The 26,105-nt window shown below is 40.8% G+C and overlaps 1 protein-coding gene across 1 annotated transcript in view; it reads right to left on the bottom strand.

The window, feature by feature from the left end:
- CTNNAL1 (catenin alpha like 1) overlaps positions 1-13,143 on the bottom strand; it is a 56,298-nt gene extending 43,155 nt beyond the window's left edge. The window contains exon 1 of the mRNA XM_030971300.1: positions 12,923-13,143. Coding sequence (XP_030827160.1) covers positions 12,923-13,048 — 126 coding nt within the window. The 5' untranslated portion in view covers positions 13,049-13,143. The remainder of the gene's footprint in view (positions 1-12,922) is intronic.
- Positions 13,144-26,105: the final 12,962 nt, after the last annotated feature.

The raw sequence follows: 26,105 nt of genomic DNA, 5'->3' as shown, positions 1-26,105 counted from the left end.
GTTGCTAACTACTAATGCACTAGTTAACTGTAAGAACCCATTTTTTTAATGCTGAAAATATTATTTCCGACAATTGCCCCTGCTTTATGGACTATTGAACCAGAACAGTTTCTTCTACATGTTATTATGCAAAGAGACAATCAACCCTTTTTGTAGAAGTCACACAGACATTCAGGATGCTGAGTCAACACTTTTGAGACAGCTTCCATGAAGTGATGTAATCCAGCTACCCCTACTTTATGAATTTTCCTCGTAGTCCCTCTGGACTGGTGTCTAGAATAGCGGCACAAATGCACTGCATATCCAAGACTGCTGAGTACTTAGACATGTGGCATTGAGACTTGTGACATTGTACCTTAACCTGGAGGCTTTTTAAAAGTATCTTCTTATAGGTTTTATACACATCTTTTATAAAAACCTTCAGGGAAGCAAATTAAATAAACAACTTTAACAACCTGTAGGCTGGTTCACTTATCTGCGGGCAAATGCTAACATGCTTAGCAGAGCCTCAGGCAATCTTTCACATGCAGTGTCTAAGAAGCTGGTAAGCCACGTTTGAAAAGGAAGAAGGAACAATCCACGACCTGCAGTGACAAGTAGGAGCTGCCAAGCACAACAAGAACAGCCTTACCAGCTCAGATCACTGGGGTACCTCACCTAATATCTTATATTCCAGTCCTCCACATGCTTGCCTAGAAAAGATCAGGAGAGTTAAACAAGCAAATGCAACACGAGCTATAATGCACTTGTAACCAGATTTCCAGCTAGCTAACTGCAAACTGTACATTAAATTTTAAAACACCACAATACCTAATTGTACACTTCTCACAAGCACAATACCTTCACCAGACAGAAATATTATCTGGAAGAGGTGAAAATAGTCCTCTTCACCTCCTTCACATCCACACTTAAAACCTACTCTTTGTAAAGTTCACCAGGAAAGAGAAGAGTACAACTTCAAATTCAAATAGGCACCTCAGATTATCAGTACTACTGCTATGTACTTGTTAGACATTCTTGGAATTCTTAAGAGATCAAAAGAAAGGATTCAACTCAGAACAAGACTGTACTATAGCAGTGAATACCCTTTGTGCTGAATGCATTCCTAGAAAACTGAGGAACTTTTAAACTTCAAGTTCCAAACCAAATAGCATTGAGAAAATTATTAGCTAAAATGTGATATAGATGAACTTGTTCAAATGCAGTGTAGAAATTTGATGACACCAATTTATTTCCTCCAGTGTGGGTTATTTTGGGTTTGGGGATTTGTGTAGTAGGTTTTCTTTGCTTGGTTGTTTGGTTTGTTTGTTTTTTCAAAGCAATAAGAACTCTGAAATTTTCAAGACTTTTTTTTCACCCATGGTATTAATTTATTTCCAATTTTTTTTTGTAATTGTGAAAAGGAGGATCAGAGGGAAGAAAAAAGGAATGGACATAGCTCACTCTTTTCTGTAGAGGAGAAATATACTTTCTTTTTAATGTTCTCTTTTCACAGACTCCTTAAAACCAGGGATCCTCACTGATCTGCAGAGGTGAAGCAGAAAAGTACACAAAAACCAACCTGCATTGCTGCTATCCTCTTTTTTCCACACATGGAAGAGGAGACCAATCACTGGAAAATCCTTAACGAATGATCAAAGGTACCTTGTTTACTCTTATTCCCACATGGTGTACAAGTCAGAGGACTGCCCCACCATTCACCCAAAAAAGGAGTCTTCAGAATTTCTACAGCAATGAGTGACCATGAAAAAGATCATCACTTTCAGACAATTCAAATTCAACGTTTCTTCCCTTTTTTAAGAGATGCATGCATGTTCACAGACTGAGCTGGCACCAAAATTTGTACCTTTGAGCAACTTGACATGACTTGGAAAAGACAGTTTTTCAAACAAGATCTAACTTAACTTCTTCTGATAATAGAATATGTGCATCAGAAAGCACACTGGACATTATAAAATATGCATTCACCATTACAAAATCTGTTCAGAAGTAAAACTGGCTTTCTAACTCAACTGCTGTCTTGAAGTTTGAAATGCACAACTACCTCACTAGAAAAGGTGAGTACTGTCTAGTAGACCAAATAATTGGGTTTCAGGGCATACCAGGCAGTACCTTTTCCTCCCCTCCTGTTGCCCTTCAGTATCTTCTTACCCAAACAGCTAGATTTTATAAACAAAGCAATTTCTGCTCTTCATTCCACACCTAGAAAGCCTGGGCAAGATTAAGCCTAAGAAAATCCAACTCGGAGGGAAATTCATTGTTTAAAGGGTACTTTCAGATGTGGTCAAAACAGATGGAGACAAGTTTTTACCACCAGAGAGATGCAAGTCTCAGAAATAACTCTATTTACTAACATAATCAGATAACCTCAAAACCAGAGACTGGCAAACAGTAACTCTGGCTTTTCCCCCTGACTTGCTATTGTTAATGTACCTAACCTTGTACTGCTTGTGCAAACAATGCCTGAGCCAGCTCTGAGCTGCTTATTCAAAAAAACCACCACTGTTGTAGAACTAAAAACTCAGACATTGTAATAAAGGATGTAGCAGGGACAACACATTTATTTCACCTACAACTGAGAATTCTTTCTATTCAAACCAGATTGGCTCCTGAAGATGTAGAAAATGTTCCTTGTTAGTTCATAAGCAGGTGGCTTCCCTGCCATGAATACCAGCTATTCAATCCTCCTCGCACTGCATCTTCCCAACAGAAGAGTTCCTGCAGCCTCTTTCAAAGAAGGCTTCCTTGGCAGCAGTTTGACATCCCACTTCAGAGCAACACCTGGTATTCCATCTTGAAAAGCACGGACTTGCTCTAAGGATTAAATGAGAAGTACAGTATGCTCTGGAAAAGGCTATGCAAATCTAACTACTATCCACCTACAGGAGTGCAAAACAAAAACTTAATATAATCCAGGAACTATTATCTTATTTATGCTAAAGTGCCTATATGTTCTTTTGATTGCTTCATTGAAGAGCTCCAGGGCAATAAAAACTCATTCAGTTGGAAAATTTAAGAATATTTAAATGAAACAGAGATACAATACAGAATCTTTGGTAATTAAAAGGGAATACTCCATGCACTAGTCTAACTCCTACATGTTAAGTGCTTGCAACATTGTGTTACCCTTCTGCTTGCAAACATTCTTCATGCCCACAAATAAACTAACAAAAATACTATCATAACTCCCATGCTGAAAAGATTATGCTACTACAGAACAACTTTGCTTTATTATTTGAATAATAAGATTTGTGTGGTTCTAAATGGTTATATTCATTCTGTTTAATAAAAACATATTTCTGTAAGATAAAAGAAACCTTTTTTTTTTTAGTTTTCTATGCACATCAGAAAGAACTTTGGGATTTGCTCATAAAATACTTTTCCGATTTGTGCTTAGGACTTATCCTACCATTTTAGGCATATAACTAAGAAATAATCCAATTCAGTATATAAAGTAAAGTAACAGTTATAAGTTGGCTCTAGAGTCTATCTCACCTCTCATTTACCCATTAGCTTTAAACAAGGGTATTAATGAAATGCAGTATAGTCCAATAAGTGAAAAATAGACTTTAAGGTTCTATCTAGCAAGGGTTATACTTTTCTAATGAATAAAGAAACATAAAATAAATCCATGCAGAAAGCCACAGCTCATAATACCACACAACAGTTTTACTAAAATATAATCAGTTGTTTGCAATCGTTAATTCATAAATCATCCTTTGGGGATTTCCCTACCAAATCTGTCTAAAACCATCTGGTAACAATGCTGAATAGCAAGAAAGCTGCTCTAATTCTTCTTGTGCAGGATCATAGAGAGGCAGTTTTGATTTAATGCTCATTCTACTGGAGAACTACAAAAATTTGTTTAATATGCAGAAAAGTCATTAATCAGATCACAAAAATATGAAGGATACGATACCACTGAAAAAGAGCAACTGATTTTCAGCTACGTCAGTAAAAAGCATCTTCCTTCAGCCACTTGAAATGTTAGTCTGACTCATTTATCACATCAAAGACTAAGGTATTGAACATTATAAAGCAGTAGCCAAGCTTAACTCAAAGCCAGTTTTACTATCCAAGGGTTCACAGAAAAAAAAGCCTGAAACCACAGCTGTTTCATCATAGTGCTGTTGCTCATGTGATAAAATGTTCAAGTGTAATTTTCCTTGTAAAGTGGGATATAATTAGTGACAGCAACATCATTATTTATTAATGCAACAAAATAATTTAATTTACCTCTAAGTTATTCTGAGGCACTCCTGGGCTACCCAGCATACCTTATAAACCACAACTGTAAATGATTATCTATTTCTCTTTCAATGTTTCACAATTACCTAGCTTCAATGACTAAAAGATGTCAATCAAAAACTAGTCTCATTAAAAGGAAACCTGCAACCACATCAGCCAAGAAATACAATTGATACCTTGAAATAATCACCTTTTCTACATCCAGATGACAATCTCCTAAGATTAACTCTTCTGCATAAATCAAAGTGAAACAATCAGGCTCCTTTAGGGGCACAGAGCACCAAGTGTAGGCTGAGTAACAGCTGAGCTTCTGCCAGAAAAAGAATTTGCATGGACCACAAGATGCTTAACAGAAACCAGAAGTTCACAACTTAACCCACAACACCTTTGGAACTGCTGGGAGAAGAGTCAGGCAGCACCATGTGCTTCTGGGCTCACAGCAGTCACAGCATGTGATCCATGGCAGAGTTTCTCGGCTGTACAGGGTGGAAACCCTTCTGACTTTAGCAGGAGGTTTGCCTCCCTTCATACAAGTTACAACACAAGCCTTTACACCACAATTCGTTGTTTTATTACTCAACAGTAGTGCCAGGTATCAAGCCTAAAGAGAGTACAAAATTAATTCATAAGACAGAAGATTCTGGAAAAGAGGAGAAACAGCTTCTCAAAGCTTTCAAGTTACCAGGATTTTTAATGTATGGAAAAACAAAGACATGGTCCCAAGAAGCAGTTTAAAAGGAGAGCATGCAGATCTTTTTTATCCCTCAGATGCAATGAGCTAAAGACAAATACGGATCATCCTACTTTTTCCAAAAAAGAATTTCCTCATCCTCCAAAAAGAGCCATAAGGGGCAATGCACAAGCTCTGGCACCAGCCAACAATGTAAGAACCCTTCAGCACCTTAGACATATGAAAGAGAAAGACCTAGAGGTACCAAAAAATGCCCAGTGAAACAAGGCAGCCAAGGGATTTGCTGGAACAAATCTGTCAGTGCATCTGCTGCATGGGAAATGCAAATAAGTCGAAGTGAATCTGAGTTTGGACTGAAGGCTGAAGTTCAAGAAGCGAATGAGACTACATATATTCCTAAAGATTACGAATATTGTCCACAGAGTATATGAGACACTTCTATTTAGAATCTAATTGGGAAAGAGAATGCATTTGATTAACAAGTTCAAAAGTAGGTATATAATGAGTCTGTACTGCCATGGCTACAGACATTCAAACATTAACTTATATACAAGGCTGATGCATGATGCAGAGGAAAAAAAAGACAGGGACAATGTAGTTGGTTTTCCTCCCCCAGTTTTGCAGAATTCCAAGAATAAAGAACTAGCAATAAATTAGAAGCCTAACAGTGCTTTTAATAAAAGACTGTCTACTTTAAAGCTACTAGAAAAAAGCAACTGAATTTCAGAAGGTTCCTCTCTTCCAATCTCTCCAACCTGTCAAGGTCCCTCTGAAGGGCTGCACAGTCCTCTGGCGTATCAGTCACTCCTCCCAGCTTTGTCTCATCAGTGAACTTGCTGAGGAGGCACCTGCCTCTTCAGCCAAGCCACTGATGAACAATTTAAACAATACAGGGCTCAGTATTGAACTTGGGGGACACCCCTCGTGACAGGCCTCCCACTAGACCCTGTGCCACTGATTACAAACCCTCTGGGATCTCCCATTCAGTCAGTTCTCAAACCACCTCACTGTCCACAATTCCTGAGTTGGCCTATGAGTATGTTGCAAGAAACAGTGTCCAAAGTCTTGCTGAAGTAGAGGTAGAAAAGATCTGCTCTTCCCATTCAGGAAATTATTCCATCATAGAAGTCAATAAGGTTGGTCAAGCATGATTTACTTTTAGTGAATCCATGCTGACTACCCCTGAATCCCTTCTTGTCATCCATGTGGATGAAGACTGCTTCTAGAATGAAGTGCTCCATCACCTTTCCAAGGATTAAGGTGAGGATGACTGGCCAGCAGTTCCCTGGCCCCCCTTTCTTACCCTTTTTGTAGGCTGGGGTGACACTTGATTTCTTCAGTCCTCAGGCACCTCTCTTGATCACCCTGACCTTTCAAAGCTGGCTGTGAGCACCCTCCCTGTGGTGCCTGCCAGCTCCCTCAGCACTCATGGATACATCCCCTCACAGCCCATTGACTTGTGGATGTCAAGTTTGCCTACATGTTCTCTAACCCAATCTTTCTTGATGAGGCAGAAGTCTTACATGCCTTTACTGTGGTCCCCTGAGTTAGAGATTGCTGAGGGCTGGTGTTGCCAGTGAAGACGATGTGAAGAAGGCATTCAGTAACTCCACCTTCTGTGCATCCTCCTCCCTTACCAGGGTCCTGCCTCCATTTAACAATAGGTTCACATTCCCCTTAGATTTTCTTTTGTTATTGACGTATTTGAAGAAGCCATCTGAGGACTTCCAAGCCAGCAAATCCACAAAACAGCTTCCCCAAAACCACTGCTAGCCTGCAGACAAATTCCAAAGGCCAGTGTCAGTAGCACTGACAGTAGCACACTGAACTCCATGAGTGCAGTTTTACACTTCTCTTAAATCTCTCTCTTGGACAGCGGATGCTTTTTCAGTTCCACGGAGAATAACATCAGTTCCACTAAAGATACAGCAATGTACCAGCTATTTTAGTCCATTTCTTCAGGAGTTATAACCCTGATGTACTCTGTTACTTCCTTACCACAGTTTTGCCATATTCTTTTGACAGAAAATAAGAGAGCAGCACAGCTATCCATAATTGTGCTCAACTGCAAAAAAAAGTGAAGCAATCCCTACTCCATAATGTACCTCTGTGAGGTACTCAGAATCTGTGTGGAATCAAAGTGATATGCAGAATATGATACGAAAATGTTAGATAAAATGAACTGGAACAACTTGCCAACATTAGATGTTATTCACTAAGATTTCAAGGGGCTCAAAGATACAATGGATTGCACCAACTTACTCATGCAATCTCCTGCTTAAAACCAGGTCAACAGTTGAGGTACGAATGTTGCCCTGACACTTGTACATGTCAAATCAATACAAAAAGTTAAAAAGAAGTAGTGGACACCTAAATAAATACGACATACTGACAAAGATTTAACAAAGCTGTTTTTAAAGGAATTAGTGCCTCACAAAACAACCAGATTTCTCTGTAGACAACACAAATTACATGGATAAGAAGGCACTCCACTGGAAAAAAAACTAGGAAACAAAATTGACACCACAGTTTTCAAAAGACATCAGACAAGTCTCTGAGGGAAACAGAAGCAGATCTTTTGTATGAATATTGAACTCATCAAGAGACAGAACGATGAGAAGTAAGATGAAGGATATCAGAAAGTGAATGATTACTTACTTTAATAGAGTTACATAGAAACCTTTACTGCTACATGGCTTATTATATATAATCATAAAGAGAGAGGTGAGATAAGCAAGTAACAAAATGATGATTTGTTGGTGATCCCAATTTACTTGGGACAGTAAAGATAAGATCTGACTACAGAATTGCAGAAACATCTTGCAGCACTGACCAGGGAACAAAATGTCAGAACAAAAAAATCACTGCAGATCAAAATGATACAGGAAAGAACATTCCTAGCTTTCCTTATGAAAGCTAGGTCTGAGCTGATCATTACTCCTCAGCAGCATGATCTTTTGATTATGAAACAGACATCCATGAAAAAAATCTGACTTGCTTATGATGAAAGGATTTTCAGGATTTCTAGGATCATCTACTCTAGTTCCCTGCTCAAACCATGTCCAGTTGGAGTGTGCTGTTTATAGTCTTATCAATTTTGAACATCTCCAAAATTGCAGACTCTGTAGGAGCTTTGCACACCCCACCCAGTGTTTGGCCTCCCTTACATTGATAAAAGCCTACTCTTATATCTCATTAGACTTTCCAATGTTCCAGCTTCCAACTTCTGTCACCATACACATCTGGGACCAGTCTGTCTTCTCCATACCTGCCATTAGGTGGGTACCTGTAGACTGCGCTAAACTCTGCCCTTGTCAAAAAAAAAAAAAAAAACCCAACACCCACCAAAACAAAAGCCCACTGCAGATTCAAGTGATACAGAGAGGAAAGTACCATCTTAGCTTTCTAAGAAATCTAACAGACCACTACATCTCTCTTCTTGAGGTGGAACAAACCCACTTCCTTCAACCACTCTCCTTACGTCATGCATGTTAAGTGTTTTCCCTGGAGCACAGAACTCAACATGGTACTGTACCCCATGCTGCCTCACAAGTGCCAAACAAAAAAAGAATCACTTCTGCAGCAGTCTGCTTGTTATGCTCATGCCACCAAACCCAGGTGCAGCGCTGGCCATCACTGCTGACCCCCCATTCAACTTGTCCTCCAGGATTCCCATGCAAAGTTTTCCTGAGGACAGTTGATCCCAGCCTGTACCGCTGCATGGTGTTCCCCTGACTCAGATGTATGACTTGGACTTCACAAACTTCCTGTCATATCATTTTTCCAGCCTGTCCTTCTGTCAAGCAGCCCCATCAGGCACAGCGTCAGACACTCCCCAACTTGCTGTAGGGAAGGTGACATACCTGTTGAACATGCTGGCCTATGCTCACCCCAACATTCAGCATTCAGATCATAATTAACCAAAAAAAAAAAAAAAAAGCCAGAGAGAAGTTTACAGATTATATACAGACCTCTAGCTTGATGCACAATGACTATTCTAAAGTCATACCTTCAGTCTGAAAACTGCATCAGTGAGCTTCTCACATTATTAGGAAAACTTCAGCTGTGGGTTCTTTGGGACTTAATATACAACTCCAGAAACTTCTGGAAAAACAGAACACTGGCAGAAAATTACATAACATTATATAACATTTACTGAAATGGGAATTATTTTAGCTAGCTTCAGAGAAAGCAAGGAAACAATAGGACAGTAAAGAACAGGTTTGTTTCATTCACCTCAAGGCACTGTTAACTCACTACAATCTAAGACTGACAACAGCAGCATTCAGAAGCATTGCTATCATAGGCTTTTCGTAGCTAAAATAAAGAAAAACTTAAAAGCTTGTATTTTTACTATATAAGTCAAGTCAACTCCAAAACCTCTGGCAGGATCTCCTATACCAAGAAAATTGGAAAAACATGTTCAGTAACATATGGGCACACAATCATTCTCCAAAGTGCCTATGACAAAATGGGTTTTCTGGAAGTTGAGCAGATGTAATCACATTGGTCTGCACTCTAGATGCTGGAGGATAGGATAGGCCACCTTCAACCGTGAGAAGTGACTTTGCTCTTTTGGGAATATAGACTATAGGATGATTTGGGATGCAGGGGAAAGGTCATCTAGCTCCACTCCTGCTCTGCCAAGGGCTGGGACACCTTCCACTAGATCAGGCTGCCCAGAGGCCCATCCAGCCTGGTCTTGAACACTTCCATGGATGAGGCACCCACAGCATCTCTGGACAACGCACTGCAGTGTCTCACCACCCTCACAGAGAAGTATTTCTTCCTAACATCAAATCCAAACATATTTACTTTCAGCTTAAAGCCATTTGCCCTTGCTCTATCACTACACACCTTGATAAGAAAGTCCCTCTCCAGCTTTCTTGCAGGTCCTCTTTAGGTACTAGATGGCTGCAATAAGTGTCCCCTGAGCCTTCTCTTCTCCAGGCAGATAGATCTCAAAGTTTCCCTCTTTTTCCAAGTACCTGACTGTGAAGTTTGACAAATACCTATTCTGCTGTTTCTCAGAGTGCTTTCCTTAGAACAGATCTAGACAGACAAATTCCTACAGCTGTGAAGGTACCCGACTGCTCCTACACCAGCAAACAGGTACAGAATGGCAGCTGCGGAAGCCACTGGTGGAGCCACATCCTGAAAAGTGCTTTTTCCCTGTCTCTGCTTGTCCTCAACTGCTTAAATGACTTGTTATTAAATGAGTCAGCACTGACCACTTCAAACACCCTTCCTGATGTGAGTTGCCAAAAACTTCCCATTAAAAGACTGAACCCCAAAACAATTAGACTGGAAATGGGTAGCAGCAGTGAAGGAGGATGTCTAGACTTTTAAAGAACGCCATAGCATTTATGCATGGAAAACTGAACTAAAGACATCTATCCTAGTGAAGAAAATATTGCTTATTTTAAAGAAAATTGTGGGGCTTCACCCCAGAAGCCATGTTTTCTGAACTGCATGCCACATGCTTTGCAAAATACTGTACAATGATTCTTTTCACAGTTCAGCTATGTAGACAGTGAAAAAGAAGTGTTAGCAGATATGCTTAATACTGTGGCTTAAATTTGTCATCTTTGTCATCTGTGGCACTCTTAAAAATGGGCCACATCAAGGTCTGAACATATCTAGTTTAACTCTGTAAATACTCTTAAGCTTTAAAAGCATTTTTAATTGGTTTAATAAGTACATGCAGTAATGACTCTCAGGGTAATTTCTCCTGCTGGAAAAATAGGAATCTTACACCACTGCTGATAGCAAATGTACTGTTACAACATAGTCTATAAGGAAAAAAACCCAAGCTGCAAAATGCAATTAAAAAAAATCAAAACCAACACTCACAATTGCTGAGGAAAAACAAGCAGGCAAACACATGTCTACAATATTACAACGATGTACAATTCAGTACATGAATTTAAATAAGAATCAATACAGCTTCTTTTTTTTGCTTAAAGAAAAGATTTAGCCCTACATGAAAGCTTGAAAGTGAGTCTGTCAGACAAGGCACCTTTTGTTTCCTCTTTGCTTAAAATAAGTAGTGAAAAGTGGCAGGAACATTCTGACTATTTTTTCAGTAGTATACAAGTATCACATAGCGCTTCTCAGATTTTCACAAAAGGGTAAACTGTGAAGTTAACTTCACAGTAGGAACAAAGCCCTTTGCAAGTGCATTTTGTACAAGCAGAAAAACAAAGTCCTGGGGGTTAAGCTTATGCAGAATCTACAAGCAAATTCTGAGACTAAGAAGTACTCTATAAACACCGTTTTGCATAAATTTCCAAACAAAGCCAACCAGTGAGAACTCGGCTGAGCAATCTAGATGGAAAGGTACAGGCAGAACTGATAAACCACTACAGTGTGGCATTTTACCAGGCAGGTGTAGGGAGCTACTGCTGACACCATCAGCAACTTCAGCCTGAATCTGAGCAGAGCTCAGCGCTCGTGCTTCAAGGAACACACTTGTCTCGAGTCTGGAGCGCCTCGGCAGGAAAACAGCGAGCTCTGAGTGTTCACAAATGCTCAGACACTCGGCATACAGGGAAGCGAAAACGGCTCAGCCCTTCTGGAAGATGTTGTCACAGGCTTTGTGGACAATGAAAAATCATACATGACACACTTCTCTTTCGTTGCAAAGGCAATAAGATCACTGTTGTTAAACAGTACTCCGGAGAAATAAGAACGTCTTCACGTAAGTCTGTTAAAAGTACAAATTTAACATATGCAACTAAATTCAGCTTTTGCAACTGGATGTGTTTCTGACTGCTCTTAAGCTTCCAAAAAGAGGTCTCTCTATTTTATCTCGGTTGTTTCAGGACGAGAAAATTCATTTAACTTTACTTTGCCTTGGAAAAAGTGGTTTGATCCCTTTGAAAGGCTTTGCTGTACTGACTGTGACGTCTCCAAACAGAAAAAAACCCCACACGTTACCATGATGGGTACAGAAACACAATTACCCATCAGAAACCCTCCCTGCAGCCCAGACACAGAAATGCAAAACAAGGCTTACCACAGCTTGTTTCCAGATAGATTATGAGGATATAAACACAATTTGACCTCACCAGGACTAGTTATTTTTGTATAGCTGTTACACATCTTGTTTAAGGATTTTGTACAGACAGGTTTTGATCGGCTAACTTTATTGATCAGTGTTCAAAGCACAAAAATCCTACACAGCAAACATTGTGATGTTTTCAGACATTATTTTTCAAGCAACAAAATTCTAATGAGTCTGTCAAGCGCCAATTTTGTAACTAGATGTGCGAAAAAAAACCCCAACAGCAACAATAACCAAAAACACCAACGCCAAAGTGACTGGCATATAATTACTTAGCAGAGCAATGAAAAGCCCGATTTGGGTGGGTTTTAAGGTCATTTAGCACAGTGCGGGACGTGCTAAAAGGTCACCAAGACAGTTTGCCTATTATCGAACCTCTTAAAAAGCGGGCACTACGCCGGGGTGCAGCAGGAGCTCCAATCAAAGCAACGCTCAGGCCAGACCGCGAAAACACAAAGCTCCGCCAAAGCCCCTGGAAGAGGAGCGCTCTCTCCGGCGCCGAGCCGGGAGGGAAGGAGCGCGCTCCCACGCGGGCAGGCGGGAGGTTCGGGAAGCCGGGAGCGCTCGGGCGGTGGGGCTGTCCCTCCGCCCCGGGCTCGGACCGCCGGCGGCACCGCAGCGCCCGGCGTTACGCAACGCTCCCCCGCGACCTTGCGGGGAACTTCGGAGTCTTCCTCGGGGACGGACGTGCGAGCAGCATCTCCCACACGGCTCCGGCTCCGGCAGCCGCCCGCGGCCGGCGGGACCCCGGCACGGGCGGGAGGGGGCGCGGCTCAGAGCACCGGCGCGGCCGGACAGAGGGGGCTACGGAGCGCCGCGACCCGAGCGCGCAAACTTCGGCGGCGGCCGAGCAGAGCCTCCCGGAGGTTGCGGGGGGAAGGGGGTGGGAAATCGTTCTCCCGCGGCGGTTTTCCTACCTGCGACACCAGCGGCACCAGCGTCTGCTCCACGGAGCGCGTGCGGATCTCCAGCCCCGCGTCCGCGCCCAGCCCCGACGAGGACGACGAGGAGACGCCGCTGCTGCTGCACGGGGACGTGGCCATAGTGGGGAGCGGAGCCGAGCCGGGCCGGACCGGACCGGGACCCCCTCCAGCCGCGCCGCCGCCGCTGCGCTCCCGCACGGGCAGCCCGTGCCCGCCGCTCCTCTCACGCCGCTCCGCCCCCGGGCCGCCGCCCCCGCCCCGCGCCCGCCGGGGCTCCGCTGCCGCGCCGGGCGATGCCGCGCGCGCGCGCCGAGTCCCCCCCCCTCTCCCTCAGCGGCCCCTTCCCCGCCCCTCGGGACGGGACGGATTTAAAGCGGCAGCTCCCGTCCGCTCGCCTCCCGCCCCGCCGCGCAGCCAGCGACGGGGGTTGGCGCCTACCCTTCCCCGCCACTCCCTTCCCGCCGACCCCCGCCCCACTCCGCAGCCGGCGGGGGAAGGGAACCGGGAGTGGTCCCGCCACCACCGCTCCCGCCCGGAGTTTCCCCTCCGGTCTTGCTCGGGGCGAGGGAAGGCGGAGGGTCCCTGCCCGAAGGGGGGAAGCCGAAGCAGGCGGTGGCTGAGGGGCTCGGGTGGCCCCAGGGAGGCGGCAGTCCGGGCCGGTGGCCGGCGTTGGGCTGCAGCGGCACCGGCCGGCCCGGGAAGGCTGGGCTCGGTCAGGAGGTGTGGGGCGCCGGTGTGGGGGCCGGGGAGAGGCAGCCGGGGAGCCGCTCTCTTCTGGGGAAGGGCTGCAGTCACGATTTGCCTACTTTTAGCATCCAGGGGGCTAATGAGGTGTCTCAAACTAAACACCATCAGCTTTTCTCTTAGAAGCCTCACGGCGAAGGGGGAAAAAGGCTTTTTTCTGGCTTTGGGCGATTTGTATTCCATACCTGGCCGCTGTTAGAGAACAGCTATCGTGCTTATCCGGGTTTGCCCAGCCCTGGTGCTAAAGCAAGAACATCTGTGATTGATCTAGCAAAAAGAAGGCAAAAGTAATTCAAAGAAATAAAAGTGGTTTGGTTTGTGTTGTGGGGTTTGTTATGGGCTAAATTCACTTCTCCATTTTATTTAGTAACCTGTATTTGAAAAGTATCCGTGCGTGGATGCTTACAGGTCCCATTTGGCTTGTGTTTGGTACGGCTGATTCTTCTACAGGTGTGTCTGGCCAAGGCTGTGGGCAGGGAACGGAGCTCTTCTGGCTGTGATCCAAACCACCAAGGTGCAAAGCAGCTCCAGCCCTGGCTCAGCGCGGTGCTGTGAGGGAGCCAGCGAGCCCTGTTGGAGGGTCGGACAGTAAATCACTTCCACGTAACTACTTCGTTTCCTGGTCTGAACTGGTGATTTGTGTTTGACTGCTCAGCTCTCACACAACAGAACTCTGTAATTGTGCCTTTGGCTCTTTTTATGTTTTAGATCAGGGACTTGGTATCATTTTATGTCTTTGAAAAGATTTCTGACCCTTTTTGTGCATAGCATCTTTTCCACAATTTTGAAACACAGACACAAGATAAAGGACAATATCTGTTGTCCTTTAGAGTCCTGTGGACTTATCCATATTTATTAAAAAAGAAAATTGCCAGCGCTGCAAGCATAACACTAGATAACGATATGACCCTATTCCTAGCTCTTCAGGAAATTGGTTTCCAACACAGTCTCATATTTTCTAAAATGACATCTTATATAACATCAAGTGTTTCAGGAGAGAACTGAAGGCTTAAACCTGCCATGGTACAAAAACATCTGAATGATGGTGTGGACTTGAAATAAATGCTAGTCATTCTTGATCAAAGTGGTGTAGAGCACACTTGAGATTTCTTGTTTTGTTTTTCTCCCAAACTTTTAATTTTCTTACAACACCTTTTGTTCTTTTTCAGGTAATAAGTTTTTCTTTTACTTCTCAATAGCTGTATTCTAAACTCTGGGAACAACTGCTTTCTTTTACATTTTGATGGAGTACTGAGGGCAAATATGGTTGTAGCCTCCCCAAGACTCTACACTGCTACAGGAGAGTTCTGGATCATGAGAAGAAACATCCACCAAAGTTCAGTAATACTAGACAGGAGTGCATTCCTTTTCCCTCTTCCCCCTGTTATTCCCACTTATTGACTACTTAATGAATACTGCCGTAATGTAAATTAACTGTCACCAGCATCTGACAGATACAAATCTGTGATTCACGTCAGAAACGCACTAGAAGGACATGAACACTTGGACGCACACGCAGTTTACAATCTGACAATTTGTGTCACTTAATTTCAAAGACAGCTGCCTGTTGTCTTCAACACAATAACAGATCAGACATTCCAGGAATGACATTCTCATTCGAAACAGCGTTAGTAACAGAGGTTAATGATTAATTTTGAAGATTGTAGCCTATAAAAAAAAAAAGAATCATTGAGTTTAAAAGTGTCAAAAATAGTTTAAAGATAATTTCTTACACTTAGTCACTTAGTGGACAAATCATGTGAGCTTTGCAATGCCTTTCTGCAGACAGAAGTCCTGTTCCTAATCTAACACTTTGTTTTACTGCTTGCATTTTGTTTTCATTCGAGAAGCAGCATTAGTGGGTGGTGCTAGTGACAGCACTGTCTAGCTCTCCCAATTCTCCTCCTCAGGTGCTTCCAGTTTTAAGCATGGAAACCACTGCTCTGCTTCTGGAATCCTGTGCTAGACAAACAGAGAGCATGTTGTAATGTTTTTAATGTAACACTGCACTAGCATGCTGCAGACTAATATCTTTAAAGACACCTTGAGGAGTTCGTCAAACATCATAGCCTGGAGCTTAATTGTGCTTTTTAATTATGTTAAGACAATTTGAATGAGCCAGTATGATAGATTGCAACCACACCTTTGGCATGCCAACACATACCTCTGAGGGAGCACACTGTGCAATGCTCAGCAGTAGAACATTTTGCATATGATCCTCATCAGCCCACAAAAGCAGCAGCCTATCACCCCACAAAGAGCATCCCTGGTGGTGCAGGGTGTGAGGACCACCCACTGGCCATGGCAGTCTCATGTTTCCACTTGAGTTATCACTTAAGTTACCACTGTTCAACTCTGCCTTTGAACCTGTAAAGCATTTGAGGTATGAAGGACAAGAGTAATGCCTAATGGACTATATTTCTAACTCCATAACTTAGTCAGTGGTCAAGGGGAAGGAAGTGATTCATATCCTCACAGTATTATGAACATGTCAATTTGGTCCTTGTGTTGTTTCCAGAATTCACTCCAGGACGTGACACTTGCTTCTCTGTCCATGATCTTCCATGAGCTTAGGTCCTATGACTGGTGACAGGTTCCTACACAGAATGTAAGCCAGCTTTCCCTCATCCAGCTCTTCACTTTAATTGTTCCTATCTGAAGTAGCTTTTGTGGGAGACAGCATTACTTACTAGCACAGTGCTGTGCCAAAGTTCTCAGGCAAAAGTGCTGCTCTGCACACTCTGACATCCTGTCAAGGATGGCTGGTTTGAGCCTTTATGTGTAGTTAAACCTCCCACTGTGGATGCTGACCTCTTAGCTTTGATGAGAATTATATGAAACATACTAATGACTGTACTAAGCATATCTTATGCTACCTGTGCCGTGGCTTGTTTGAAAAAGCTGTCAGTCAGCCTCAGTTTGATGGAGCAGCTGGCACCTTAGCTAAGATGTGTGTGTTCCCTGCCCTGTATAAAGCAAAACGAGATCTTAATGGTTTAAATTATGCTTTTGCTAATCTGGTCATTTTGACCAGCATAAGGTTCAGCAGTGAACACAGAAGCCTTTTCCACATGGAGAAACTTTCCTTAGGAAGCAGGTTATAGTTGGTCCATATGTGCTGTTGAGGCACATGAAGCAAAGCAGATGCCATTTAACCAGCGAAGACGGGTTTGGACTTGTGAGCTGTGAAGAGGAGCTTAGCAGTTTCTGTCCACAAGGAACAGTTGGTCTAGGAAGCACAAACTGCAGGGAGAACAGGGAAATACTAGCAAAGGCCAGCGGATGAGATCAGAGGGCTTTTTAGTCAATTTTGATAATGAGTGCTTTTCAACACATACTTATAATGAATAAGATATAGGAATTAGCTAAATTATTAACACTTTGAGGATGAACTCCAAAGGGTAATTGGTCTCTATCCTCCCACAGAGAGCATCCCAAATATCCAGGGGTGAGAGGAAGCAGTGCCTCCATTGCTTCCTTATCTCCCAGCTGCAGTCTGGAAAGCAGAGCTGAGTGGGCTGTGTCAGATTGCTCCCTTTCTCTTTCCTCTAGGTGAGATTAAAGTTATAGCAGTGTGGGAGGGGAAAGCACATCAATCATCCTTCCAGATGAAATTTAGAAATCCACTTTAAGATTAAGCTTTTCCCTCGATTGCCTCTAGTTTCCTCTAAAATTTGACAAAGTCATATTTCTTTTTTTTTTCAGCGGGGATGTTTTGCAGGCAGCTTGTGAAATCAGTAATTTTAAAGATGGCTAAAAAATTTAGGCTTTTGAGAAACGTCAAAAGATGGGAGACAAGCATTGCGTGAAATGTCTAATCCTGATTATTAGTGGTTATTAAATCCAAAGTGCATTACTTCTTTATAAAAACAATCAATCTTTTATGTTTGCTTCATGCCCCCTAGTAAAAAGACAATTTTTTTTTTTTTTTTTTACATAGAGAGCATTTTATGTGACTCTACAGTGACTATATTTGTCATTTTGTGAATTTACTAGTTTCACAGTGGGATTGCAACAGTTATTACAAAAACTATGGAGAAGTGGGGATATAAAAATAATGGATTGTTGTATCTGAAGGACTACCATCTCATGTCTATTTTTATCTGAAGGTTTTCCAGAGTAATGATATAATAATAATAATTTATATATTCAATATATATATAATATCTGTGCCCATACAGCCAGAGGGTGATTTCAAGCTCTCTTTGCCTTTGCATTTACAAGGTGGTAGCTGTCAAAATCTTCAGCAAGTAACAACTATTTCGCCATGCTACTTAATGTGGTACACCTCCAAAAAGCTTCTATTCCCTTTGTCTGAGGAAAATGAGGAACCTTGTTTGGATGGTCAGAGGCTGATAGCCCACCATGGCTTCACTGCCTCTTTAGAGAGCTCAAAAGAATAAAATTACCTGTGCTAGTTCTCCAGGAAGTCTAAGGACACAGTGTTTTTCATCTATCTCAGCACCATCAAGATACTTCTGTAATAAGTAACAGTTTTTGAGAACACATCTAGGCACAAAACATATGTTTCCTGTATCATGCTGAACACAGAGCACAGAAGCTTTAATCAACCAATCAAAATTAAAAAAAAGAACATTAAAGTCAGAGTCTGAAGGTAATATTCTACTTTTTCACTGATCTTTCCTACCAAAGCCACCTGCAGTTGTAGAAGATGTGTGTCTGAGGTAGGGAAGAGCAAGGGAACAATTTTCAATCCTGTGTAAAATTGGCCTTTTTAATGATAATATCAGACTTTATTGGCAAGAAAAGATATAGTGGATAATATATAATGGATACTGCTAGAGTTACCCAAGATTTCCACTGTAAGACACATGCTTTTGGTTGAATATCAATATCCTGAGCCTTAAAACAGATACTGTGTGCTGCAGAAGAAGCTGAAGCTGTTCTGTAGTGAAGTCTGTGTTGGTTTTTTTTTTGTTTTTTTCCTGTATTTAGAGCTTCCTTGTGCTGTCCTTTAATACATATTACTGATATATACTTGAGTCTAACGCTGACATTGGTGTGACAGCTTTTATAGGTGGAAAGTCTCATCAGTTTAGCTTCAGCTGTGAATTTGGCCTTATTTCAAAAGGACATCTGAAAATACAGATTCAACTTGACCTGTAAGTAGGAATGAATGTGCAGTTTTGTAAAATCATACCCTAGGAACAGTAGAGTGCAGGATTCTTTTCAGACAAGCACTATATAGATTTATCAATGCATTGCTGTACTCTTTGAAACTCAGTGCTGCTGTAACATCTCAGGCAAAATCTCCCAGATGATCAGTTCCCAGATGTTAAGCAAAAGTTTTGCCTTCTTACCATGCAGTCTGTGAAGTTCTTCTTTTGCATGTACATATTTTTCAAAGGACTGTGGCTGAGGCTTATCCATTACATCAAGGACCTTGCTCTAAACAGGAGCTAACACCAGTTTTAGAAGAAGGCATGAGCAGCCTTGCAATATGCAGATACAGGATAATCAACCCTCATGAAAGTCTTAAACTGACGTGTAGCTAGGATTGGGAATAAGCTTTTGATGCCAAATCTCTTATCACTTTCAATTCTATAATCATCCTAGCACTCAGTGGCATTTTGTTGGTTTTTTAACACTTCCTATGGGTTATAAAATAAATATGGAGGATTAAAGGTTAGAAGAAATCTCTAGCCTGCAAAATCTTTAAGAGCATTTGCCACCTAGCAACAGCCAGGAATGTGCGTTTCCTTCAAACAATCTGCAATTGTGAGATTCAGAAAAAACCTCCACTGTGTTTATAACTGCAATTGTAACTTATGTAGGAAGGAAAAATGCAGCAAAAGGCTCTGGTTACATCACTGACAAAAGATTTCATTACCATAAGAAGTCCCTAACAGGGTGACAAATAATCAAGATTAAAAAGAATGTGTGAGACCAGCAGAAAGGGAAACAATGACGTTCCCATTATAGCTGTGGCCTTTGCAATAAATGATATGTCAGCTTTTCCATTTTGAATTGTGCTGAATAACTTGGTGATTTTAATTCATCAGCAAATGAATACTTAGATTAGAAGCTATTTTCTTTTCAAATGTGCGTTTGCTAACTTAGTCATGCAATAAATACCACACTCCTTGAAAAGTGTGATAATATAGATACTGCTTATAGATGTTAATGATTTAAACCACAGATACTATGTTAGTTTGCTCAGATATATGAGGAAAGTATGGGAAATATATGAGAGGAAGCATAATTGCAACATGCATGAGCTGGCTGGCTATCAAAATTCTGTTGGTCTGCATTTTGTGATGTTAATGAGATAGTAGGGGAAAATAACACAGATGCTAATGCACATGGGTTCTATTTAGATGATTATCATGCATAAGTCTTTGCAACATCTAAGAATATACTTTATTGAGTATCAGCTATCCCAGTTGCTCTGTTTTCCTATTTTTTTTTAATCTTCTTAAAGAAAAAAACCTGGGGATATCTAAGGACACTGCATCTTTCAGACCTCCCTGACCTCCAAAGCATTGTCATTTGTTAAGGAATTGTTAAATTAACCTGGATCTGTTCTAAAAATATGAGCAGCTTCTAGATTTGTGTTCATAGCATGAAAATTCCTTATTAACAGGGTATTAAAACCCACTTTGTTTCAGTGTATGTTCTTTCTGAAACATAGGTTGTAGTTTCTCAGTTAACAAACCAACTCAAGCCCAACAAAGACATTACTAATAGACTTTACTAGCAAAATACTTCCAATGCTAAAATATATTGTTGCTAACCCCTTACAGGCAGCTGGTAGGATTCAATTCTGTTTCTGGCAGCAGGAGAGTACATGCTGAAGTATCAGAATTGGAGCAGAAAATTGTAAGTGCAGCTGAAATGGAAGGGGAAGCAGCAAGCTATTGCCAAGGGAGCAAAAGGATTTTTGAAATAAGTACATTCAATGAGTTTATACTAAATACTAAAACCTCGAGAAAGCATAATGTAAATAACTGAAAATTTAGAAACCTCTCTTTTTCAGTGGTGTTCAAAGTACTAAAAGCATTTCTTAGAACGTGACATTTGTACTGAATTGCCAGTGCAATATCAGCCATTTTTGGAAAGCATCCTAATGTAGACAGGCCCTAATAGACAAAAGTTTTGAAAGCAAAATGAGGTGTTGCAGTGCAAGGAGAACATTGACAGAATGGATTTTTGCTGTACTTACTAACAGTAGTCCTGACCTGGCAACTCTTCCATTGATGTATTTTGGAGTGGTGCCACGTGAGGACTGCACATTCAGGTGTGCTCGGGACACTGTTCGTGTTCCTCAGCAGGAGCAAGTTTGCAGATCACAGGTGGAAAGCACTTAAAAGTCTAAGCATTCTTCTTTCACAGTTGCTCTATTATAGCAATCAGAATGCGAAATCAAATTGTGAGCTTTGGATAAGGAAAAATAATTTCCTAATCGATGTTTCTTTGATCCTGCCATAAAGGATAGCAAAACCCCCTGCTTCTCTGAAAAGAGGAGAAACCAATCTATGGGAGACAGTTTGTGTTTTCAGTTTCAGGATTCATGCCAGGTATTTAGCCTACAAGTTGCTTCAGGATTCTCAAGACCTCCTTTACTGTCTATGCCTCTATATGTACCCTTTTTGATTTCTCACAATTCTATGTATCTTACCAAGCAGCATAATTAAAAAAATATCACTCTACTTTAAATCAGTGTACCTTTTGAAGCTTAAAATATCACAGAGTGATATGTAATTGATAATTATATCCTGATGGAATTCCCCCCTACTCTGTCTGTCATGCTCAAATACTGGTAGACATCAGGTAGGAAATCTCAGCCCTTCCAGCAGGAACTGCAGCAAGTGTATTTTATCTACCTCTGTGTCCTTCTCAAAAGTTATGATCAAGGTGCCGAGGGGATACAGCAAATGATAATATTCTTTTAGCTCTAGCAGAACTTATCCTTGACTTTGAAAGGCAGGTGATTAAGATTCATATATTTTTAAAAATGGGCACAGCAGAGGCAAGACATAAAGTGAAAATCCACCTAGATTAGTGTAGCCTGGTGTACAGGTTACACATGTAGCTTTCATAACCTGATTTGAATCCCTGCTTAGCCAGCTTCAGATCATGGTCTTGAAACTAAATTCCCATTTCCCATCTGCATGTTTAGCTATGGATGTTTCAAAGTGGTATCTTTTTTTGAAGAAATCTCAGTCAGGCTTCATCTTCATTCAGTTACAAACCAGAAATTGCTCTGTTCCCCACAATTAATTCTTACCAAAAGTCAGGAAAAAAAAAAACAAACAAGATTCAATAGTATCTTTTCAATCTTAACATTTTACTAATGTAAACTTTGAACTTACGATTTACTGCTCTTTTCATTTCAAAGTAGAGTTAGGACTTACAAGTGTGATCTGGAGCAACTCATACTATGTTTAGCAATGTTTCTGAAGGTCTACCTTTTGTTTGCTCTACCAAACAAAAAATGGTAGAGTCCACTTAAGGTTTTAAACATAATTTCTTTTGTCCTTCTTAATGTTTTTTTCAGTATCTGAAGGTGCTTTAAGACATTTCCCTCCAAAGCCTTCATCATGGAAACTAACATGGAAACTAACATGGAAACTGAATTAATACATTTGACTCCTAAATCATGCATTATTTTGCTTCTTCTTCTTAAAACTTTCTTAAAAAGAAGTCACATATTAAATACGAGTTTCAGAGAAAGTTCAGTGTTCCAAGGGCACTTCATAAAAGGCATGAGCAGCTGTCTTCAGACAGGGATTTTGTGTATGTATGCTGATCCCAATAGACCTAATGTGCATGACGGAGCTGTACTATAGCCATGCAATTTGAATTTGACTGTTACTTTTATATCTCTTATCACAACTCCTTTCCAGTTAACATACTTCTCATTTAAATCCTGCATTTGTAATCCCCTAGGATATTTTTCCCCAATTTTTACAGATCAAAATATTAATAAGATTAGAATCAGTAGTTTGTCATATTCCTTATTTGAATACAGCAAGCCTGCTTATAGTTGATTCTGATATACTTGGTCACAATTCTCTAGCAAGGAAGAATAAAACCCTACAAAGTGTTTTATTGCCTTATATTTCTCCCATTAGGATTTCATTGAAGGAAATTCTTTGGTGATAGTCAAAACCCTTCAGACACTGGCCTAAAACTGTTCCAGTGGAAGTCAGCTGTCATCTCCTGCATCCTCTGGGTCAGGCACAGGTCAATAAAAGGCACATTTGTGAATTTCCACTTACATAGCCCAAGCTCTGGCCAGAAGAAAGTTGTATTCTGGCTTCCCAACACCTGATAACTTTTCTTACTTATCCTATGCTCAGCACTATGGATGTCCTCAGTTTTTGGCAGACTAAAAGAAAGATTGCTAGCAGGAATTAGGCTCAGGGAACATGCACCTATTGAGCCTTACAATATTTATACTTGTCATTACTCTATTTTTGTCCTGTTCTAGAGTTGATAGTCAGAGACAGTTTATCCCTATTTACTCATCCCTTTTTTCATTTATTTCCTGTCTAATTTGATGGATGCAAATTGGGAGGGAGGGAGGGGAGGAGAAAGGGGAGGAATTCCTTCCCTGCTCTTTGATAAACTGAACTAGGACAGTACTGATCTTCAAGTATCCCAGTAGTTGAATTCACCTTCTAATGATACATATCATTAGTTATTTCTCTGCTTTTCAGAGATACAAACTTCTCTAGTCAAAGATCAACGGCAAACAGACAGAGCATAAGTAGATTTGCTCCCAGTAAGAAAGCACTACCTTCCTTTCCTTCCTTGACAATTTTCCTTCAGAAGAATCAGTCACTGATTTTTCTGGGGATTTTTAAAAGAGATTTCCCTTTGATCCTACAAATGTACTGAGAGCTGATCCAACCATAGTTAGTGTTCTCTTTTCTGGATTTTTTATGTGAGGCTGTTGGGAGAATTGGTGTATTAAATTCCCTGGCTTTTACTTTCTATAAATCTCAGTTTGGAGAGCGCCTTGGAGAGTCAGAAAAAGTAACAAAGAAACAAGAGGTCTTATTGTTCCACGGGACCTCATACTACTCCAATTAAAAAAAAGAGGATTTGCACAGTTTGGTTGAGTAGGTGTTTTAATGATTTCTAGTTCAGACATGTTGCTGTGTAAACTTTTATCCCTTTCCAGTAGATGACAGACAAAATTTTGAAACTGTTAATTGAAGTGCAGCTTAGAAGAGATTTTAGAGATTTTTTAGGTGGGAAAGTAGGACTGTATTAAGTTCAGCCTTGGAAGAAGACAATGCCCGGAACTATGATCAAGGATAAAAAGGCTAAGTTTAGGCCACTCCTTTCAATTTTGTTATCTGAGGTCAAACTCTCATTGTTAATAGCTGCCTCTCCTTGTGCTAAGTCATTCAGTTTAGGCCCCATATAAAAAATACCAGTACAATCCAACATGGACATTGCAATTCATACTTTTCCAACCATGCAGCTGTTAAGCAGTAACCAGTTCATTCACAGCCACTCCATCTGAGAAGGAATTCTTCAGCCAACTTTAATACAACTTTGTGGAGAAGTTCCATGTTTTCAGAGGAATGTTTAAAATCAGAGCCTGTTGGCAAATGGAGATGGCTGAGCCTCCTCTGTTCCACAGCACTGAAGAACAGAGGGCAGGCAAGGCCGACAGGCTCAGCAGGCTTGTTAGACACAGCTTTCTTTTTTAGGACAATTTCTCTAACACATTTTGCTAAACTCCAAGTTGAATATAGGTGGAACCTGCTGCTCCATTATAATGCAGAGCTAGGAACCTTGAGCTATCACCATTTCTAACCTAATACTGAAATACTTGGAGAAAGCTGTTGATCACTAAATCTGAGATTAGAACAGGAATCTGGAACCCTATAACAAGCTAAGTTTGAGGAAACTCTTTGAATGTGGTTCCCTAATATTCATAGGTATGTAGCACATCTTCATTCAACAAAATAAAGGGATACTGGATTAAGTTACAATATCTATTATAAATCACATCACTGGTAGTTCCTGAAAATGCCTTTGCATCTGAAAGACTCAGGAACCATATATTAGTCATCCTAAGGAAAACCTGAATGAGCAATTACATAAAACTGGAAGAGTCCTTGTGCTGCAGCATTTACTTGTGCACCAGTAATATGTTCCAGGCAGCTGTGATCTCTTGGAGAAGGCTACAAAGAGCACTAGTCTTCTTTTCTGACAGCATATCATATAATTTCTAACAGCCTGATGCAACGAGTATAATTTCTTTCCACTTTTTTTCCAGTGTAGGTTTTACTGGAAAATGTAAAACAAAATGTTATTTTATTTCTTTCATTGTGTTATTTGTCATTTGAAAGCTAAAAATGAGGCTAATATAATTTCTTATAGATTCCCTGGTAATTTCTTTTACTTGGTTGAATACAGAGCTTTCATCAGATTTCTACAGTGAATATTTTCCAAAGTAAATTCAGAATTATTTTTCAACAAATGTTTTGTAGCGAGACTGAAATTAATTTTATGCAAACATATCACAGATGGTACCATTCAAATGAATGAGTGTAGAAAGTAATACATAAAATTGATTCACTGAATTATTTTAAATACTTATGGGGAAAAAATGGTATCCAATACTATTTTCAACAGATTTTGTATCCTCTCATTAAAAAATGCCATTCCCACAGACTTTTTTTATAATGGACTAGGAGTGACATTGTTAAAGAAATATGTCTTTATGTATGAAGTATAAGCCTGCAGCCTCTAAGCTTGCCTTCCTTGTTGATTTTCCTAAATGTATTTTAACACCTCTTAACTTGTTTTCTTTCATCACATAATGTGTCTAGCCTGTATTACTTCCCTATAATCATTGTCTGTGTCATTTATCTCAAGGGAATTTGAATTATTGAAACAAGCAGACTCTATTTTGTCATCATTTAATGATATAATTTTGAATATTTCTTTAATATTTACTATATAGTTCATGGACCCAGTCATCCAATAATGCACTCTGCAGTAACCAAAAGCCTGCTGATGAAATCTCTGTACTCAGATTAGTTTGCTGACGTTTGTCACTTTTCGCATGAAATGAAATTTGCCCATTTTATCTGAAATAGTACCTGGTGCAAAAGGATGGCTGGAGGAACAGAGTCTGCAGCACTTCCATCCCCTGCCACTGCTCTGATAATCAGGAAAGCAGCTCATCCCTCACTTCTGGCAGATGAGCAGTGCTGCTGCCTTCTGAAGTGAGACACCTGAAGGGATCTTACCTGCAAAGGGCTATTTGCACCCGTGGTGTGGGGCTGATTCCCATATGCACTCTCTTCCAGGCACAGCTTTTGGCTTCCAGCTTGGTTTTAATAAAAACAGTACTCAAATTCTAAACACTTCTGACTGATTTTAATTCTGTTTATCAACAGGTACACTGTGTTCAAGTATTTTTATCAAGTTTGGAAAGCAGCTA

This window comes from Camarhynchus parvulus, chromosome 2 (genome assembly GCF_901933205.1).
Source record: "Camarhynchus parvulus chromosome 2, STF_HiC, whole genome shotgun sequence".
Classification (NCBI taxonomy): Eukaryota; Metazoa; Chordata; class Aves; order Passeriformes; family Thraupidae; genus Camarhynchus; species Camarhynchus parvulus.
The sequence above is the reverse complement of the archived record's forward strand: the minus strand, read 5'-3'. Positions and strand labels throughout refer to the sequence as shown.